The following is a 19,675-nucleotide window of genomic DNA, read 5'->3' on the forward strand; positions in this document are numbered from 1 at the left end:
AAAATATAATATGCACAGTTGTGGAACATGCTGCCTAATCAAAGAGGTGTCTTTGTCTACCTGAGCAGCCATCCAAAATAAATGCAGTCTTACATGAGGCTGTGGTTGCAGACATGCTATATCTTTAAAGCACATTCAAATCACACACACACACACACACACACAGAGAGAGAGAGAGAGAGAGAGAGAGAGAGAGAGAGAGAGAGATTGAGATTTCTGGGCACTGTAGTTTATCCCTCACAGTTACAATTCCCAACAAAACTTAACTACGATACCCAGGATTCCATGAAGGGAGAAGTTGTGTTTTGAACACGCTTCAAAGGTATAGTGTGTGTGCAGTCTGTGTTTTGAGCCAGGAATTCTATGAACGGAGTGATCATTGTGCGGCAGGTGCCAGAATGGATTATCCCTTGGTGTGATACAGCAGGGTTACACCAAAGAAGCCACAAGCAGTATGGCGCACAAGTGGCTTGTCTGTAGCCACTGCAGAGCATCTGATGTGCCTACAAAAGGTCCTCTGCTCAATCTCCAACAAGTTCTGGCTGAGACCTTGGTGATCTGCTGCCAGTCCATGTAGACAACTTTGAGCTAGATGGATCAATGGTTTGACTTGATATAAGCCAACTCTCTCTGTTGTTGTTGTTGTTTACATTTCTATCCCACTTTTCCTCTAAGGAGCCCAAGGTAATGTACGTGGTCCTCCCTTCCCCCATTTTATCGTCATAGCAACCTTCTGAGGTAGGCTAGGTGGAGAGGCAGAGACCAGCCCAAGTACTTATGCTTCTGTATTGCTTTTATATTTTTTAGGGGTGCATCTAAAATATGAATGAGTCCAAGCTGTGTTTGGAAACAAATGTATTGATACAAGCACACACTCTCTAGGATGGAATTGGCAATCTTAATACTCAGGGGACTCTCCCCACCCTGATTATCACTTTCACAAGCCATGTTTTATTACAGATTGACTAAGAATATGCTGGTGGCGCTGTGGGTTAAACCACAGAGCCTAGGGCTTGCCGATCAGAAGGTCGGCGGTTCGAATCCCCATGACAGGGTGAGCTCCCATTGCTCAATCCCTGCTCCTGCCAACCTAGCAGTTCGAAATCATGTCAAAGTGCAAGTAGATAAATACGTACTGCTCTGGCGGGAAGGTAAACGGCGTTTCTGTGTGCTGCTCTGGTTCACCAGAAGTGGCTTAGTCATGCTGGCCACATGACCCAGAAGCTGTACGCCGGCTCCCTCGGCCAAGAGTCGGCCACGACTGGACCTAATGGTCAGGGGTCCCTTTACCTTTACCTTACCTTACTAAGAATACTAACTAATACATTTTCTCTTTGACCGAGGAACCATCAACGACTACAAATGCACTGTAAATCACATTTCTCTAAATAGTATCTTATAACTGTGATAGCTTAGGCCAACTGTTTTACGAAAGCTTTTCAAAGGCATGGCAGAGAGTTTTCAGTTCTTCTTTCAAGTGGATAACAATTTCCTTCACTTTCTGTGGTGAGTCAAGAACCTCGACATTGCAGGTAAAGGGGTTATAATGAAGAATAAAAGGTTTCTTGATCTTAACGGTGTATTTTCTGTAGAGGGGGAAAAGTGATCAAAAGATGAGTTTTTACGTTTTACAAGTGCATGCATTTTATAGGGTCTGGAGAAAAGTGTGTTCTTTTCCAGTTTTATGATTGGCACCACTGGAAAATTAAATACAGCAGGGTCTCATAAATAAACTGTGGCCTTAATGTTTACCAAGTAAAAGTTCTGTATGGAGATGATCCTTCCAATTGTTGGTGCATCCCCTGTGCCTGGAGACATCCCCATATAACACAGCTCAAGACCTCAAGATCTTAAGGACCGCCTCTTGTCATCTGAGCTCCTTTTCTATGTCCCTCCCCCCTCCATAAGAAGTCTGAAGGGTGGCAACACAAGAATGGGCCCTTTCTGTGGTGGCTTCTCATTTGTGGAATGCTCTCCCCAGAGAAGCTCGCCCGGCTTATTTAGTGGGTTCTTCCCAGAAGAAAAAGAATCAACTTCTTTGGCATGCAGAAAACTAGGAAATAAGACCCCCCAAGAGATGGCATAATTGCCAGTGCTGTGAAATAAGGGGTGATGCTTTGTCCCTGTGTACCCTCACTCCACAACACACACATGCCAAGTTAAGAATTCCGAAAGGACAACAACACCTTCTGAGATCTGTGCATGACTCCGTGTTCTGAAGGCCAAATCATTCTCACTTGGTGATGGGCTTTATCTGCTTTGAATGAGTGCCATTGCCATACTTACTGGAGCTGAGACTTCATGTCTTCAAAGTGTTCTGCTACAAAGTAGACGGGCTGGAAGGACTGATCCTGGTAAGGCTGGATGGCCATCGCGTCTGTGTCAAAGGGTTTGTACTGTGGCTTCTTTGACAAAGCATACTATTTGTAAAGAAAAGTGACAGTGTTCATGTTCAGAAATGTCAAAGATGTAGGCTTAGAATGCAAGGAGGGGGTAGCAACCAAAGCAAAAAATTAAACGGGTGTGGGGAGGAAGAAAGGAATCTATGGGGCTTCAAAGGGGTGTGTGTGACAATGTTTAACTTTAGTAAAGAGGGGAGAGTTGTCCCTTCCTATCAAATATCAGTGTTTCCCTCACCTTCAATCACATGACCTGTTCACCTGGATTATTTAACCTTTGGAGACAATTTCATATCTACACTTCAAGTTTGTATATTTCTAATGATGAATGAACTCCTCATTGTGTGGCTTGGGACTGGGATGAGCAAAATGTTTTCTCCCTAAAGTGGAAATAATTGCTGCTTTTCCTTTTCTTTACAAAAAAAGCTCAGTTCTGAAATTGGATTAGTCGTGCTGTGACTGAATTAGATGTGCTACCAATGTTGTCATCATGGGTGCAACGGGATGTGACCAACTCCCTTCCCCAAGCCCCCTTATTCCTGTCAAGAACTGCTTAACTCTGCTTCTCGTTCCCTTCCTCTTAACTAAGCTGATGGCAGTAGGACGCTAGCAGCAGGTCTTGGGAGCTCTGGGGAACTGCATTTCCCAGGGTTCCCAGTGCCTGGGATACTGTGGCTGCCATGTCCTTAGAAGCCAAGGAAGCCTCACGCAGAAGCCTCCAGAGAATCCTTCCATTTCTACTGCCCTGCCACTACCATGTGGGCTTGGAGGAAAGAAAGGAAAGGGGGTTAGTGATAGGTTGGGAGAAGGGCTGCCTGGCAGTAGTGATAAGGGCAGATCCCAACATGAAGAAGAGGAAGAGGAAGAGGAAGAGGAAGAAGAGGAGGAGGAGGAGGAGGAGGAGGAGGAAGAGTTTGGATTTGATATCCCACTTTATCACTACCCGAAGGAGTCTCAAAGCGGCTAACAATCTCCTTTCCCTTCCTCCCCCACAACAAACACTCTGTGAGGTGAGTGGGGCTGAGAGACTTCAGAGAAGTGTGACTAGCCCAAGGTCACCCAGCAGCTGCATGTGGAGGAGTGGGGAAGCGAACCCAGTTCACCAGATTACGAGTCCACTGCTCTTAAACACTACACCACACTGGCTCTTGCATGATCTTGCATTTGGGTAAAACTCTGCTCTTTGTATTCTAAATCACCCAAGCTCTTTATTTGCCTTTACCTCTACTTGCCATTTCTTCCAAAGATGGTGTAAGAACTAGAGGAGAAAAAACTGCTTTGACCCAAAGGACACAATTTTTTTTTAAAGGGGACCCAAGACTCTAGTTGCTTGATTAGCAGTGCACTGTATGTGGGAGATTCCTGTGAGAGTCCTCATTCAATCTAAACCAGATGCATCAGTAAAAACACGCAGATATATTGTGTTTCAGGCCTTGGGAAAGCCAGCTGAAAGGTTTCAGAACCTCAGGCGTGAGTTTTCAAGCAGAGCCCTTCTTTGCTGTGGGAAGTTCTGCTTTAAAATGATCAGATGACCCAAGGTGACCTGTAGGGAGCTAAGGGAGCCCTGTTTTTCTGCAAGCGAAGCATGCCAAGGGGTGAGCTCTGCCAATTGTGAAGTATGGGCCATTACATTTTACTGTACGTAGGCTAGACTCCAGCCGGGGTGTTAACATGAAATTCATTTGATTTAATGCAGAACAGCTGACAATACAGTAAAATTACAGTGCGAAACTCAGGGTCTTGGGTGCATTCTATAGCTCAGAAAACTTAAGGTTGGCCAGCAGGCAAACTCTTTCATGCTAGTTGGGGATTTGAATATCGTCGTATAGATAGATCTCACCTCCTATTTTGAAAGGCAAAGCTAGGTTTCTAGGCCAAGTGATGGTTGAAAAATAGGGTTGAAGTTTGCCTTAAGGATTCGGCTACAAAACCAAAACAAGAGCTGTCAATTAAAAGCACATGGTATCCACTGCTTAAAACAATACATATTTTGAAAGCCATCTTTTGATAGCTTTGCAGAGAGACATAATTACATAGTGAGTAGATTGCTGGACCAGAAAGGTGCTCAGACTTCCACAGGGTGAGACCAAATTTGTAGAGGGTATTAGCAGGGCACACATATACCGTCATGTGATAGACAAAAATCCCATGACTGCAGTCATGGAGCAGGAATTCTAACAGTTACTGCCCCCCTCTGCATATTTCAGCAGGTGGCTGTTCTTTACACTGCACAGGGAGTTGGTGGGTTGGCTTACCAAGTGAGCGCCAGACTCTGCCATTATAATTGCCCACAATGCCCCAGAGCAACATAACATCATTCTGGGGCATTTTGGGCAATTGCCTAGCATTTTTATGAGATGATGTTGGACCCTGGAAGCCACGGTCCAGGTTCAGGGTAAGCAAAACAAGCAGCAAAGAAAAGTGTGGAAATAGAGGTTGTAAAGCCTTTAAAATGTGCCTTTCCACTGAATCCCAAAATGCAGTACTCAGCAGGAGAATGGAGACAAAACTAGAATTAGTTGGCTCTGCCTTCCATTGGTTCTGACTCTGCTTATCATTGACTCTGACTCCACCTTTCTGCTCTATCAGTTCCAATGGCTTGCCTTTCTGCTCTATCAGTTCCAATGGTCACCACTCACCACTGTGCGTTTCCGTCTACAGTGTTGGGCCCTGGTGCAGGAAAGCAGCACTGCAATCAGAAATGATTGGGGCACCCTAATCAGTATTGGCATTCCACCGGCTTTTGAAGACACACCTGCTTGGATCAGCATTCCCCTGGAACATCACCTTCTGATCTTATAGTTTTAATTGTTTTTAACTATTTTAGGGTTATAGTTTTTAGAATTGGGGATGTTTTGATGCAGTAGTAGAACTGTTTTATTGTGCTTTTTAAAGAATGTATAGGTTTTATAATTGATTTTATAGTTGCAAACTGTTTAGAAGCCATTTTGGCTTGTAAACAGTATATAAATGTAATAGAAACAACAGTTGAGGAGGGGGGGGAACACACACGCCACAGCAATGTTTTCAATATCCTGACCTCATCATTTTATTACACTCTGCTGGTGACTTGGTAGCTTCACCATTTATTAGAAACATGAGGGACAGATTCATTTTAAAATGAAGCACATGAACATTAGGCGTAATGCTGCCCTCTAGTGATGTCAGCTTGTAAGTTTATCTAATGTTAAAATAATACTTGGAGAGAGGGGGAAACAAACTTACCATCAGCTCCCCATAGGAGGACAGGAGACCTGCTCCATAGGCTTTAATAGTTCCATTTTGTTTGCAGAGTCCAAACTCAACAGTAAACCAGTAGAGCTGGTAAATACAAAGAGGAATGGGGTAGACTATGATAACTCCTCTGAGAAGTCCCAGCCCCACCAGGTTATCCTGTGATTGTATGTAGTCACTATGTCCCTGGAAATACACTGCATTAGGTTGCAAATTTATTTATCTGCGTTAACGTTGCTCCTCAAAGGCAGCTGCCTGTGGCGACCATTTTGATTTCCCCACAATGTCAAACAAAATGGTGGCTGTTGAGGCCAACAAAACTTAGTCCTTTGGGGTGGGGAAGTTGAGGGTAAGCATCTGCTAGACCCACCTTGGGTTCTGTTTCTCATGCTAGAAGACAGGTAGCCAATGCTGTGCCCTCCATATCTTGTTGGACTACAATTCCCATCATCCCTGACCATTGGCCATGCTGGCTGGGGCTGATGGGAGTTGGAATCCAAGAATACTCAGAGGGCAACACATTGGCTACCCCTGTGCTGGAACATGACTATATCACATTGCAAGAATCACACAAACTTTGTGTACACAAATCAGGATGCCATCTGGGTTCGTTTGGGAATAATTTTGTGTGTGTGTGTGTGTGTGTGTGTGTAATCTCCATGAAGAGGATGCAATTTGCGTTTTCTACCTCAAGACACCCAAATGTCCTGGCATTAAAAAAACAAAATAAGTAAAAATAAAAATAAAAACCAACCACTGAGCATTTTCTAGGGGAGCTTGAAATAGCTTATATTTTGAGCCTTTGGTAATATACCTGCAGTATGAAAATACATAAATATATATATATATACTCACTGTTGACAGTTTTTCTATATCAGCATCAGGTGCTCCAAGAGAAGCTAATCCAATATCCTAGATCAAGGATCAATATATTTATTGAAAGGCTGGTTTATGAGAACATACAGTCCTTTTCCGTGAATTATTATTACACTGAAGGTATGATCCTTAGCTTAAGGACAAACATCTGTGTAGTTTTGTATGCCTGTAATTTCCCCCAGTTTAATCTAGTATATCATGTAGGTTAATAATAATAACAATAAATTCAGAGCTAATGCTGCATATTTGGATTATAGTTTAGCCAAGTGTGCAGGATACATAAATTTCTAGTATGAAATAGTCTTTCCTGGTCCACACCCATGTGATTTGAGACACATCTGGCAACATCAGCACAGAACTAGGAACCAAATCGTTTGCACTTAAAAAGTGATGTAATCCAACCATGCTCAGCGGAACACAGAATAGAAAAAACTTGACCCATATCCACCTTAATGAAACCTCGCAAAACTATGTCATGTTGAGTAGCGTCATTACCATTTGTCCATTCTCAAGGAGGAAGTAATGCTCTTGTTAGTGCAACTCTGACACTACTTGAAGCAAAGGTTTTTGGAGGTTTTTTAGGTAAAATAAAGGGCATCTATAACCCTCTGCCACATATCTATCAGATGAATCCCCAACCTATTTTCCCTCCTTTAAATTGGCATGCCCCTGAGGAGCACAGACAATTCCAGGATGCCTTTTCTGGCTCATCCAACCCCTGAAACCTTTGAAAATGGATGGATCAAATAATTTGGCCCCCTACTATAATTTGGAGTTGAACTGAACACTCAGGGTTGAACTGAGCTTTTCGGCCATACCAAGGAACTGTGCAACCTCCTCACACTTGAGGTTGAGAGCTCTCCAGACCCTGGTCCCATAAAAATAGGTCTAATATCTACATTGTTCCCTTCTTTACGAGTCTTGGAGGCTACTGCATGCCATCCCTCCTATATAATACATCCCACCTGAGTGAAGCCTGTAACTCATTCTGCTTTGGGTGGATGGAATTAGGTAGCAAATCCAGTGGTTTCCTATCTGGCATAAATGATTCTACAGAACGGGGGTCATTCCTGACCATTGGCCATGTTGGCAAGCACTGAAAGGATCTGGGGTGCACCTACATTTGGAGGACCCCAAGTTCCCCGCGCTCTAGATTGAGGACAATCTTATATAGGAGACTCCTGTATATCAGACTATTTGTCCACCTGGCCCAGTGTTATCTACTCTGACTTGCTGAGGCTCTGCAAGGTCTCAGACTTTCCTTGTTGTTTGCTTCCTGTTCCTTTTGACTGGAGATACCTGGGGCAGGTGACTTCCTGCATATAAAACATATGCCCTTCCACCAAGCCACAGCACCTTTCCCTGTCAGAACAACAGAAACGTTACCTGAGAGAACTGGGCAAATTCTTTGTCAGCTAACATGGGAACGTGGCCCAGCAGTTCGTGACAGCAATCACTGTGAAAACGAAAACATGTGCTGCTGTTTTTTAAGAGTCATAAGATGTGTCCCTTGCATCTACCTGACAATCCTTAGATTTCCACATCTCAATCCAGAGAATGTACCTAAAATGCCTCTTTAAACTCCACAACACAGCAGAAGATAGTGACAGTGGCTTTAGTGGACTGTTCCTTTCTTAGTCCTCTTGAAGAAAGAAAGAAAGAAAGAAAGAAAGAAAGAAAGAAAGAAAGAAAGAAAAAAATTGGGGGAGGGGACTGCATGTGATCAATGCCAAGTGAAGTTTGAACCTCAGACACATTTATACAACTTCTAACAAAACAGGAATTTGGCATCTCAAATGCTGATGTTGGATCCTGATCTCAGGATCTGAAAGCCAGTGGAACGTAATAAAATATGGATGGTGGGCGGGGTGGGAGGTGGGGAGAGATGGATAATAGTAGTTACTGTGTGGCCAGAGAAGGGTGTTGCGTGTGAACAGATCATAATAGATTGATGCTGACAGTCAAAACTATGCTCATGCCAAACGGAGTGAGAATCTTGAAGACTTCCTATAACCTTTTCCTGCTCCCAGCAGCTCTCTGAGTCCTCACAACCCCCAATCCTAGCGGAACAGAAATATTGTGCTATATGGAAGCACTGAACCAGCTTCTACAGAGCCACTGCCTGAGAATGATTACATGACCACCCAACTCCTACTCACGGTTCTGGGGAATGCATTGGAGAAGACGAGTGCCTTATGTATTGGGTTGTCTGAAAGACGCGGAATGCCAGGCTAGCAAGGAAATCCCGAGCCGACAGAAGCCCTGCAGCTGGCCTCAGCTTGAAGCCAGTTCTTTCTACAAGGAAAATTAAAGGAGGAATAAAATTCGGAATAGAGTTGTGGTGGAAATAGGCATTTGTTTATTTATTGCATCCAAATCACTTAATGCCTGTCATGCACTACTCAGTTTTCATGAATGCCATCATGCCATGGAAACATGTCTTTACCTTCCTCTGACAAGGCTCTCCACTCTAGCTGTGGAATGCTTAGCTCATGCATTCTTCTCACTAAATGATTCTGTAACCTTCTCAGGTTAATAATTCTTCGCAAGCAACTTGCAAAATTGTGTAATATAAAATTGTAACTACAACAACACACACACACGACACACAGTCACGTTCTTAAACATGGATATCTCAAGAGTTGGTGGGCTGGGGTAGAGGAAGGGAGAAGGATTTAGTAAGAAGAGTAACTTGTAAAAACTTTTACTTGTGATTTATGGCTCTCCAATAAAAGTTGGGCTGCAATAAAGAATAGGGGAGGTGGGCAGGGGGCTCACTTGGACTGAATGCTTAACATCTCCTGGAAACCCAAAGAGAGTTGAAAGGAAATTCATGACCAGTTGCCCTAAAGGAACTTACAGGAACAAATTTCAACTCTTAGCCTCCAAATACAGCTACATAAAATTGTTTTCCCTTTTTGGCTATAGGTTTTCGTTCCTTGGAATAAAATCATGTCTAGTATCTGGATAGATGCATTCCAGAAACACAATATTCTCTCTCTCTCTTTAATGACTTGGAAAGCCATCCTTCAGTTTTGTACCAAGGTAGTACAAAACCAGTTGCCATATTGTGTATCGAGGCCCCGTGACCACCCTGTTCCCCAAGGTATAAATAACTAGACACCATACAGCATATTGGTTTGGGATCAAATAAGGCCACAACTTTATTGGTTACACATGTGAGGTTTGGCCATAGGCACTGTGGTAAGCAACTGCACATATTGCTCCTGCTCATCCGCTGGGAGTGTTTCTAAGGGTGAAGCTGGGGGGAGGGATGCCCTATAAAAAGGTAAAGGTAAAGGTACCCCTGCCCGTACGGGCCAGTCTTGACAGACTCTGGGGTTGTGCGCCCATCTCACTTAAGAGGCCAGGGGCCAGCGCTGTCTGGAGACACTTCCGGGTCACGTGGCCAGCGTGACATCGCTGCTCTGGCCAGAGCCAGAGCCAGAGCCAGAGCCGCACACGGAAACGCCGTTTACCTTCCCGCTGGTAAGCGGTCCCTATTTATCTACTTGCACCCGGAGGTGCTTTCGAACTGCTAGGTTGGCAGGCGCTGGGACTGAGCAGCGGGAGCGCACCCCGCCGCAGGGATTCGAACCGCCGACCTTTCGATCGGCAAGCCCTAGGCGCTGAGGCTTTAACCCACAGCGCCACCTGCCTCCCGGGATGCCCTATGACCTACGTCAAATTGGGGCGTCCCCCAAGCTGTCCCTGTTGGAGGAGTGGTATGGCCCTAGCCTCCATCTGGGCATTGGGCAGGAGCCACTCCTTCTGGATCCCTTTAGCAGGATACCCTTACCCATGGAGGGGCAAACAGAGGCTACAACCTCCCCTCCAGCCAAGACTATGCTTACCCAATGCCTATCCTCCATACAAAGTTGCGACGATTGCTGTGAGGTAGGCAAAAACCCAAGTGGTGGTGCCAATTAGCCAAGTGGGGGAAATTCCTGCCCAGTCCCTGAAAAATTAGGCGACCGAGATTGTCCATAGCAAGGTTGAACCATCCATGAAAAGCCCTAATCTGAGGGACGGATGGTGGGAGAACTGGCACAGCAACAGGAAGACCACAAGGCCATGCTGGCCAGGCATTTAAACTTCCCCTGGGCACAACACCAAGGGCTGCAATTGGTTGGTTGGTCCTGTGCCCAAGAGAACACCCACTAACTCCTGCCGCCATTGGCCCATTTGGCAGCAGGACTACGATCCGGCCTGTGCTAGGTCAGTTTGCCAGGAAGGCCTGGGGCCCGCCCACAAAGCCGCCCACCCAAAATGGGGGTGAATGGACTTTTAGGGTGATGCATGGAAACCAGCTGCCATATTTTAGGAGGTGGAGGATGTGATAAGTGAACTCATCCCACCTCAGTTTTGGATTTGGCTCTGAAATGAGCTTGAGCCAATTCTGAACGATTGTTGGGTGTGCCCCACTACAAACCCCCCATTTCCAGACTTCACTTCTGCCACTCATAAGAACACCCTTACTTGGCAGCAGTCCTAGTGCCATACCTCCTTACCTGTTAGAAAAGCAGAGACATCCTGCAACTGAGGGATATGGTCTGCTTGATACCCACAGTATTTTTCCAGCTGATGAAAGGCCTCCAGATATTGGTGGCAGGCATGAGTGGGATAAAGACTGCTTAGCTTCTGGTAGACTTCTCTCCTGAAAACAATAGCGGTGTTAGCTTACAACAGACCTCTTTGCAAACAGCATATTTTAAATGATACACCATACTTTTCTCATAACAGCGACAGGGCTGTAGGGCATGTTGACATCATGTGCATATGTTGCGGGGCATGCACACATGGTGTGGTGACATTGTGTGGCCCTGGGCCCCCTCAGCTCTGGAGGCAATGCAATGTGCCTGCCCCTTGAATGCAGGAATCTCAACTATGGCATTCATGACAGATGGCCATCCAACCTCTGTTTAAAAACCTCCAAGGAAGAAGAGTCCACCACCTCCTGAGGGAGTCCATTCTACTGTTGAACAGCTCTTACTGTCAAAAAGTTCTTACTGATGTTTAGTTGGAATCTCCTTTCATGTAATTTGAAGCCATTGGTTTGGGTCTTACCCTCCAGAGCAGGAGAAAACAAGAATGCTCCATCTTCCACATGACAGATATTTGAAGGTGGCTGTCATATCTCCTTTCACTCTCCTCTTTTCCAGGCTAAACATACCCAGCTCCCTCAACCATTCCTCATACGGCTTGGTTTCCAGACCCTTGATCATCTTGATTGCCCTCCTGGAACAACTGGGGCACCAAATGGACATGTACTGGACATCTGCTACTGGTATTTCATGGTGTTCACCACATGGAACATGGAAAATGATTTGCCATGTAAAGCAGATATGAGGAACCTGTTGCACTCCAGATATTGCTGGACTCCAACTCAGCCCCAGCGAGCAGGGCCAGCAGTCAGGGATGATTAAAGTAACTGTCTTTAAAGGGAAGAAACATGTTTAGTTGCTGGAAAGAGAGCATGTCATAATCATGCAATGGCATGGAGCCTTGTGGAAGTAGGTTTTTATTCAGCTCTGGGGCTCTCACACATTTGTAAACATTGTTTTATGAAAATTGAGGTCATTCTTGGAAATGCTGACTAAGCCAATAACCTTTTCCTGTTTGTATTGTATTTCTCTCCCTCTCTCCCTCCCTCCCTCAGCTGCTCAAGTGTTGCTATGAAGGGTGAAATTCAGCATCACATAATGGTTGTCTCTATTTTCAATAAATATCAAGACTAGGGTGCAGTTTATGTTAATGAATGAGAAACAAAAGACATCAGCTTCCAGTGGTGGCTACTGTTAGTACTGTTTTTAAAAAAACCCAAAAAGCTTTATGAGCTTTAGACCACTTCCACAATCAGTCAGGAAAAGTTCAGGAGAGCAAGAAACCAAACTTGTGCTTCCTACACAGCATGGGTGAATTCAGCAAGATATTTGGTCCATTATTCTGTCCTATTTCTTATCAAAAGCAGGGGTGAATAATCTGTTTCAATTCAAGAGCTGCATTTGCTTGGGGCCAACCATGCCAGTGGTGCACAGGGCCAGAGGCAAAAGTGGGGAAAGGCCCTGCAGGGTGTAGGGTAACCCAACATCATCTAATCCTCCCTGTGAGGAAATCAGAATGATTTCTGATTTTGACACATCATCAGTGGTCCCTGGAGGCATCCTGTCATGGCTAGTGGTCTTGGATTTCTCTAAACCTCTTTCAAAGCCACCCATGTTGGTGGCCTCATGCAAGTGATCCTGAGAGTAGTGCATTTAGACTCCAGACTAACTGTGGTGCCTTCGTGGTGCTTTGGTGTCCTCCAGATCTTTAGACTACAGCTCTCATCACCTCCAGCTAGCATGGCAATGGTTAGGGATGATGGGCATTGTAGTCCAAAACATCTGGAGGGCATTATATTGACTGCCGTCAGCTCTAGACTGAGGGCTCATCCTTTTGTGCTGTGTCTTTAGGCACAGGTCTGGGATTTCTGGGTCTGAGTGTGACCCGCAGTTTTTTTTTCTACTGTTGCGGCTGCTGCTTTCCCCGGGGAAAACTATATTTTACTGCTGAATCGAAGCAAATAGCAATTGGGTTTTCTGTGGATTGTCATTTGCTCTGATTCAGCAATAAAAAATGAGTTTTCCCAGGGAAGGCAGCAGGACAAAACCAAAACCAAAAACCAAAAAAACCCGACGTGGACCTAGAAATTCCAGACCTGTGCAGAAAAGCAAGTGTGGATGACTCGGCCCTGCTGTGTTCAGGCAGCCCTGCTGCCCATTCTGTTGTGCCAGGCTTCTGCCCTAAAGACCTGCTCTGATGGCTCCACTGTATGAAAGTGGTTCCTTTTAAGCGCATAGCTAGAACAGAGACCTATTGAATTGTTTAGGGAAAAAATATCAGCCACTTTGTTGAGCTACTGAGCTGGCCAAAGAGTGTGATGTCCCGGAATCTGGAATAATAATTTGTGGTTTGAATATGGGGTGAGGGTCAGTATACCCATCTCTTCTCCAAACTGTACCCAGGCATAGACTGTAAACTTGTTTTGCATTTTGGCCACCAGCCACCTAACTGCGTCAACAGTCTACAGCTGCTTAATGCACTTTGTAAATCCCACTAGATGTGTACATTGCTCAACCAACGTCTTATTTATTTGTCACCTAATAATATGAAATGTCTCTAGATGACTTACAGGGATGCCAATTTGAATAAAATATTGTGGGGGGCCCAGGTAAGCTCCGCCCCACATAATCAATCAGATGATGCATTGCACACACACCATTTAACTGGGAATGCCCATCAACTTTGCGAAGGCCTGGCCCCCTCTAATATTTTATTGTGGGGGTTGAAGCCCCCACAGCCCCTAGGAGTTGACTCCATTGATGACTTACTACAATACCACCCTCCACCAAGAAATGGCAATAAGCAGGATCATCATGCAGTGGTACCTTGGGTTACAGACACTTCAGGTTACAGACACTTCAGGTTACAGACTCCGCTAACCCAGAAATAGTACCTCGGGTTAAGAACTTTGCTTCAGGGCGAGAACAGAAATCGCGTGGCGGTGAGAACAGCTAGTGGGAGGCCCCATTAGCTGAAGTGGTACCTCAGGTTAAGAACAGTTTCAGGTTAAGAACGGACCTCCAGAACGAATTAAGTTCTTAACCCGAGGTACTATGTATTCCCTCAAAACCTTGGAATAAGAGGCATGTCCTAACCTGGGACCCAAAGGATGTTCCTGCTAGTATCGAGCAGGCAGCCTCACTGGGATAGGCATTCTATAAAAAGGGGCCACCACTCAAAAGGCCCTCTCCCTTGTATGAATCTCTCTTTGAGGGGGCGGCTGGAGAGGGGCCTCTGCTTCCGATGTTGGAATCAGATGTGCCGTGTTGCATATGGTTCAAGGTACCACTATTATTTTCCATGCTGGAGAATGGAAAGGTGGGAAGGAGCCATTTTACGTTCTCACCTTACCCCACATGTTCTACGGTTTTTGTGGGTCCTTGTGACACCAGGCACTTACCATGTAGCTGTTTCCTGGGCTGTGTACTCAACTCTTGGCAATGGGTCACCCCTGTAAAAGAACACGTGTGATTAGAAGTCCCTTACATGCTACAAATATAGGCAATACCAAGGATCTTCTAGAAAGTGTCCCTGAAGCCTATTGTTTGTTGATCAGGGACAAAGCTACCAACTTGAATAAAATATTGGTGGGCCTAGGTAGGCCGCGCCCCAGATAATTTTAATATATGTTGTTATTGTTAATAATAATATAAGCCAAAATATTCCTTAAAATAACTACAGACGTTCACTATCTTTTAGAAGTTCTCCCTTTTCTTCCTGTTTTCCAACAGAGGAGGCCACAGAAGTCTGCAGAAAATTATACTACAACTGCATGAATGTGTGAGCGGTGAAGAAAAATGAGAGAATGGTTATTGCTTTTGTTTTGTTTTATTGTGCACTTACTGTCTGAAATTGAAGGCCAGGTCTGCAATAAAAGCCCTTCGCTTCCTGTATTCAGCATCAGTGTATCCCTAAAATTGGATTGAGAGACAACACTTCACTGCAGTAAGTAGAATAGCCAAAAAACATAATATAATGAGATCCAAATTCTTAGCGTATGAATGTAGTTCTGATAATGGTTGAGATAATAAAGAAAGGCTTCATGGAAGAGGACAAATGAAGTTAGCAACTGTCCAGTTAGATCTGCAAATCATAGAGCTTATGAACTGGGCAGCACTCAGTTACCACCAGGTCTAAATAACTCACCGGATGGCCATGATCCAGATCAGGGTGAAATTTGGTGATCAGATGATGACAGTTGTCAAGGTCTCGTATTTTCTTTGGGAACCATGGTGCTGCAGCCGAGGGAGTAAACCACAGATCGTGAGTGCATGCAGGGCCAAATTAAGCATATCCGGCACTGTGGTGCAAAAATCCCTCCAGCGCCCCCCCCCCTTTTCCAGAGTTTTTGACCTTTTTAAGGAAAGGTTCCCCAAAGTTGTTGACATTTTATTTTGTTCTAAGGGCTTGTGTAATGTGTAAATGAAATCAGATTTGAAATCGCTTACACATTATCTATACCAAGCCCTTAAAGTAAAGGTAAAGGTACCCCTGCCCGTACGCGCCAGTCTTGCCAGACTCTAGAGTTGTGCGCTCATCTCACTCTATAGGCCGGGAGCCAGCGCTGTTCGCAGACACTTCCGGGTCACGTGGCCAGCATGACAAGCTGCATCTGGCGAGCCAGCGCAGCACACAGAATGATGTTTACCTTCCCGCTGGTAAGCGGTCCATATTTATCTACTTGCACCCGGAGGTGCTTTCAAACTGCTAGGTTGGCAGGCGCTGGGACCGAACGACAGGAGCACACCCCGCCACGGGGATTCGAACCGCCGACCATGCGATTGGCAAGTCCTAGGTGCTGAGGTTTTACCCACAGCGCCACCCGCATCCCTTAGAACAAAATAAAATGAAAAGGCAGAAGAAAATCTAATGAAGTTCTCAATTCCAAAGCAAGACTCATTCCAGACTCAGCAGTTCTTCTAATTCATCCTCATGTTTCAAATCATCACATATCTAAAAGTTAAAGCAATCACCAGCTTGTTGTTCTTTAAATAAATTATTAAAGTCACAGAAAATGAAGTTCCCAGCCAATTTGTGTTTAAGTACAAAGCCAACGTTTTCAAATATTGTGGGGGTGGGGGTGTAAAGCAGTAACATCCTGAACCTAAAAAGGACCCAAAACTTGGGTCACAAAGGCTGCAGCCCTAACTGCACTTACCTGAGAGTAAGCCCTGCTGAATCTAATAGGACCTTACTTCTGAGTAGACAGTAGGACTGCAGCAAGAAACACAGTTGGGAATTAGGGCTTTCTGTTTTAAGTCTCAACCAGAGAAAAATGTAATATTGGAGATTAGGGAGAAAGGAATATGAATAGATTGGTAGGAGGGGGCTGACGAGAGACCAAAAACCACAGGTAGCAAAACAAGGCACACTTTCTGGGGAGCAAGTCTCACACACTGTTGCTTGGGGCAAGGACTGCAGAGGGACCATAGTTGGGTTGTGCGTGTGTGTTTTTCAGAAAAACGTAGAATTGGAAGGGACCCTGCGGGTCATCTAACCCAGCCCCCTGCAATGCTTTTTAGCTTGCATTGATCTTTTTTTTTTTTTTTAGTTGGATAGGCAATTAACAGGCTTGTTTCACAAGTAAGGGAGAATGAGGGTTGCTGTCTTGGTTTGGTTTGCCTTTGTTCTAGTTTTTAGCATGTGCTTAGTACCGTAGTTTCAGGCTGTGAGCAGCCCTGATATCTATGGGTGGAGGGCTGTAGTAGTAGTAGTAATAATAATAATAATAATAATAATAATAATAATAATGGTGGTGATATTTTTCGCAGGGCTTGAAAAGTGAAGGGAGGAGGCTTCCCTTCCCCAGAATAGAGTTGCCCATAACATTAAACACAGGGCACGATTCCAGGGAGAGAGAGAAACCAGGGCAGCAGCTGCTGCTACTCATGACTCGGGCTAGATGTAGCTAAACAGGACAGGCATGGGGATCCTGCAAACAGGGCGGCAAACCCAGTGTGGAGGCTACTCAGCTGGAGGAAGAAAGGGGGCAAGCCGGGGGGCACCTCTCTTCTTCTTCTTCCTCCTCCTTCCTTCCTCCTCCACCTTGCACTCCGCTTCCTCCCCCTCATCATCGCCCGCCTCTCTCTTCCCACAGGCTGGGCGCAGCTTCCGTCCTAAGCCTCTGCAGGGATCGCTGCTGGCTGGTGCAGGGAAAGGGGAGGCCACCGGCAAAGCCGCACAGCTCCCCCACTCGCTGGGGCGCCCCTGAGAGGCCAGCGCCCTGGTGCAAGGCGCCAGTAAGCCCAATCGGAAAGACGCCTCTGAGTACATGATACCTACATCATGTAGGGGTTGAACAAGAGCTGGAGTCGCTGCAGCTCATATAATTTAGATGGACCACCCCAGATACACCTGTGGAACCCCCCAGATTTGCTGGCCAGGGATGATCACTCCTGGAGGAGTGAAGGATTCCCAAACCCAAGTCTTCAGCAATCATAAAACAGGCTTGGTTATTTTTGGTATTACAGCTTAATAAACCCTTATGAATATGGCACTACTGATTAAAAAAAAAAATGTTTATGTGTCTATATGGAAGAGTGAGGCAGAAGCCCAACAGATTGCTTACCTCTTTCTTCTTGGCTGGCTTTCACATCCTCCGCCACCCTCTTTAAGGAGTTAGTGAGGCTGCTGACCTCGCAGTTAGGAACTTCACATCTCACAAAAAATTCAAGGTCATCTGCAGTGTTTCTAGATACTTTAGCTGGTCTGGTTTCAAGGTGATAGATTTTAGTATCGAACACCTGTAGAAGGCAGTCCCACATAAGCATGTTGTGTGTGTGTGTGTGTGTGTGTGTGTGTGTGTGTGTGTCCAATTGCAATGCACAGGGTTGTTCACAAAAGTAACAAGCAAATCAACAAAAGTAGCAAGCATATAAAAGTAATAAAATACGAATTCAACTTCCCCTCCTTCCCAGAGCAATCTGGAACCAAACCTTTTGTTTAACCGGAAACTGTGCTACACAATTTTATGCATCTCTACTTGGGAAGTTAAGTTGCATTGTATTTGAGTAAGATTGGTGCCCATTTAAGTGCACATGGAATTGCAGCTCTAACAAAAGCACCATTAAAATCGTGGCCACTAGCCCTAATGGCCATGTTCCGCATCCACTGTCAGAGGCAGTAAGCCTCAGAGTACCAGTTGCAGGGAACCACCAGTGGGGCAAGGACTTTAGCTCTCGGCTCCTGTTAGTGGGCTTCCCAGAGGTACCTGGCTGGCCACTGTGTGAGTGCTGGAAAAGAGGGGTCCTCCTTGGACTGGTCCAGCAGGAATCTTCTTATGTTATTGAGGCTCATAGCTCATATGCAAATATTCCTCTACCACAATCATTGGCAGGGCATGTTGTTAATTATCTCTTCATCACCCTGCTCCAAATTAACATTTGATGCACAGTTTTGGCCAAACGTGCTGGGAGTTTACTCATTAAAAAAATGAATTATGTTGGTGATGATCACTGAAAACTAATACGCTGACCCCTACAGACATTTATTTATTATTTTTCCATTGCTAAGATTTTAAAAACATTTTCATTGCTTTCTAATGAAAAAAAAGGAAATCAATACCAAAATAAGCCTCACGGACCTGTATATAAAGCACTTTTTTAAAAGAAAGAAAGAAATCAGCGTTTTGTAGGATGAAAAGAGGCAAGGGTGGAAATCCCCACTCAGCTTTGAAGGCCACCTCCTGACTTTGAGCCAATCTCAGCTTAACATGGCAGGCTAAAAATGGGGACGAATAAAACTCTCAAGCTCCTTATCAATGTGATAAAGAGATGTACCTCGAACACTTTGGCCGCCCTAGAAATGCCAGCTTTTCTCCCGTTGCGGAGGGCGAAGGTTAGGGTCAGTGTGGCTTTTCCCCCAGCCTCTCTTTCCCCCGCAGAAGCTTCTTTCTTGGTCGACGGCTCCATCCTGGAGGGCAACTCCTCGTCTAGGTTCGTGCGGGTCTGCCGGGGAAGATGTCCTGCGTCAGCTTTTCAGTCGAGGCAAAGCAGTCTTGGCTCTTTCTGGGAGGAGGTGGAGAGCCCACTTCGCCTTCCAGGAATGGCGGCGGCAGCGCCTTTACACACCTGGTTCAGCTTGGCAAGCAATCGAGGAGCTCGTGGGGAGAGGGAAATCTGCCCACGACGGCTGGGGCTTGTCTTTCCGCACTTGGGACGTGGGCTCATGTAACCCAGAAGGGCGAGAGACGGCGGAGTCTCTGCTCACGTGTGGCCAGACCCACCAGGAGAATTGTAGGGGGGACCAACTTGGGAAGGTACTCCAAGCAGCGCCTTAATAATTATTATCATTCAAAGCAGGGCGAGTTCCCCCATCGACTGGATGTTTTGACCTTACCGATTGGTGAGCTTTATGCTCGCTTTAATGTTGACGGGTGTTAAATTGCTAAAATGTCTGTTAAATTGTGCGATGTTGGGGTTTCTTTTTAGTTATTGCTTGTAGCCAGATGGGCGGGGTATAAATAAATCATCATCATCATCATCATCATCATCTTAGGTTTGTATTAGGTCTCCTTATTGTTCAACTGTTTAGGGTTGTTGTTTTTGTTGTTGTTGTTTTAA

At 45.3% G+C, this 19,675-nt stretch overlaps 2 protein-coding genes across 2 annotated transcripts in view; both read right to left on the reverse strand.

The window, feature by feature from the left end:
* The window catches only part of PAH (phenylalanine hydroxylase), a 77,372-nt gene that overhangs the window by 13,235 nt on the left and 44,462 nt on the right, over positions 1-19,675 (reverse strand). The window lies entirely within an intron of this gene.
* On the reverse strand, positions 1,349-19,173 carry LOC307225098 (tyrosine 3-monooxygenase-like). Its single transcript, XM_079992861.1, has 12 exons — positions 18,893-19,173; positions 17,683-17,857; positions 15,261-15,349; positions 14,958-15,025; positions 14,515-14,565; positions 11,021-11,166; positions 8,669-8,804; positions 7,896-7,965; positions 6,489-6,545; positions 5,625-5,720; positions 2,287-2,420; positions 1,349-1,586 (listed from the first exon to the last, which is right to left on the reverse strand). The coding sequence occupies exons 1-12, from the start codon at positions 19,022-19,024 to the stop codon at positions 1,427-1,429; spliced, it is 1,314 nt and encodes a 437-aa protein (XP_079848987.1). The 5' UTR covers positions 19,025-19,173; the 3' UTR covers positions 1,349-1,426.

The sequence above is a fragment of the Podarcis cretensis genome, assembly GCF_951804945.1.
Source record: "Podarcis cretensis genome assembly, chromosome: 10".
NCBI lineage: Eukaryota > Metazoa > Chordata > Lepidosauria > Squamata > Lacertidae > Podarcis > Podarcis cretensis.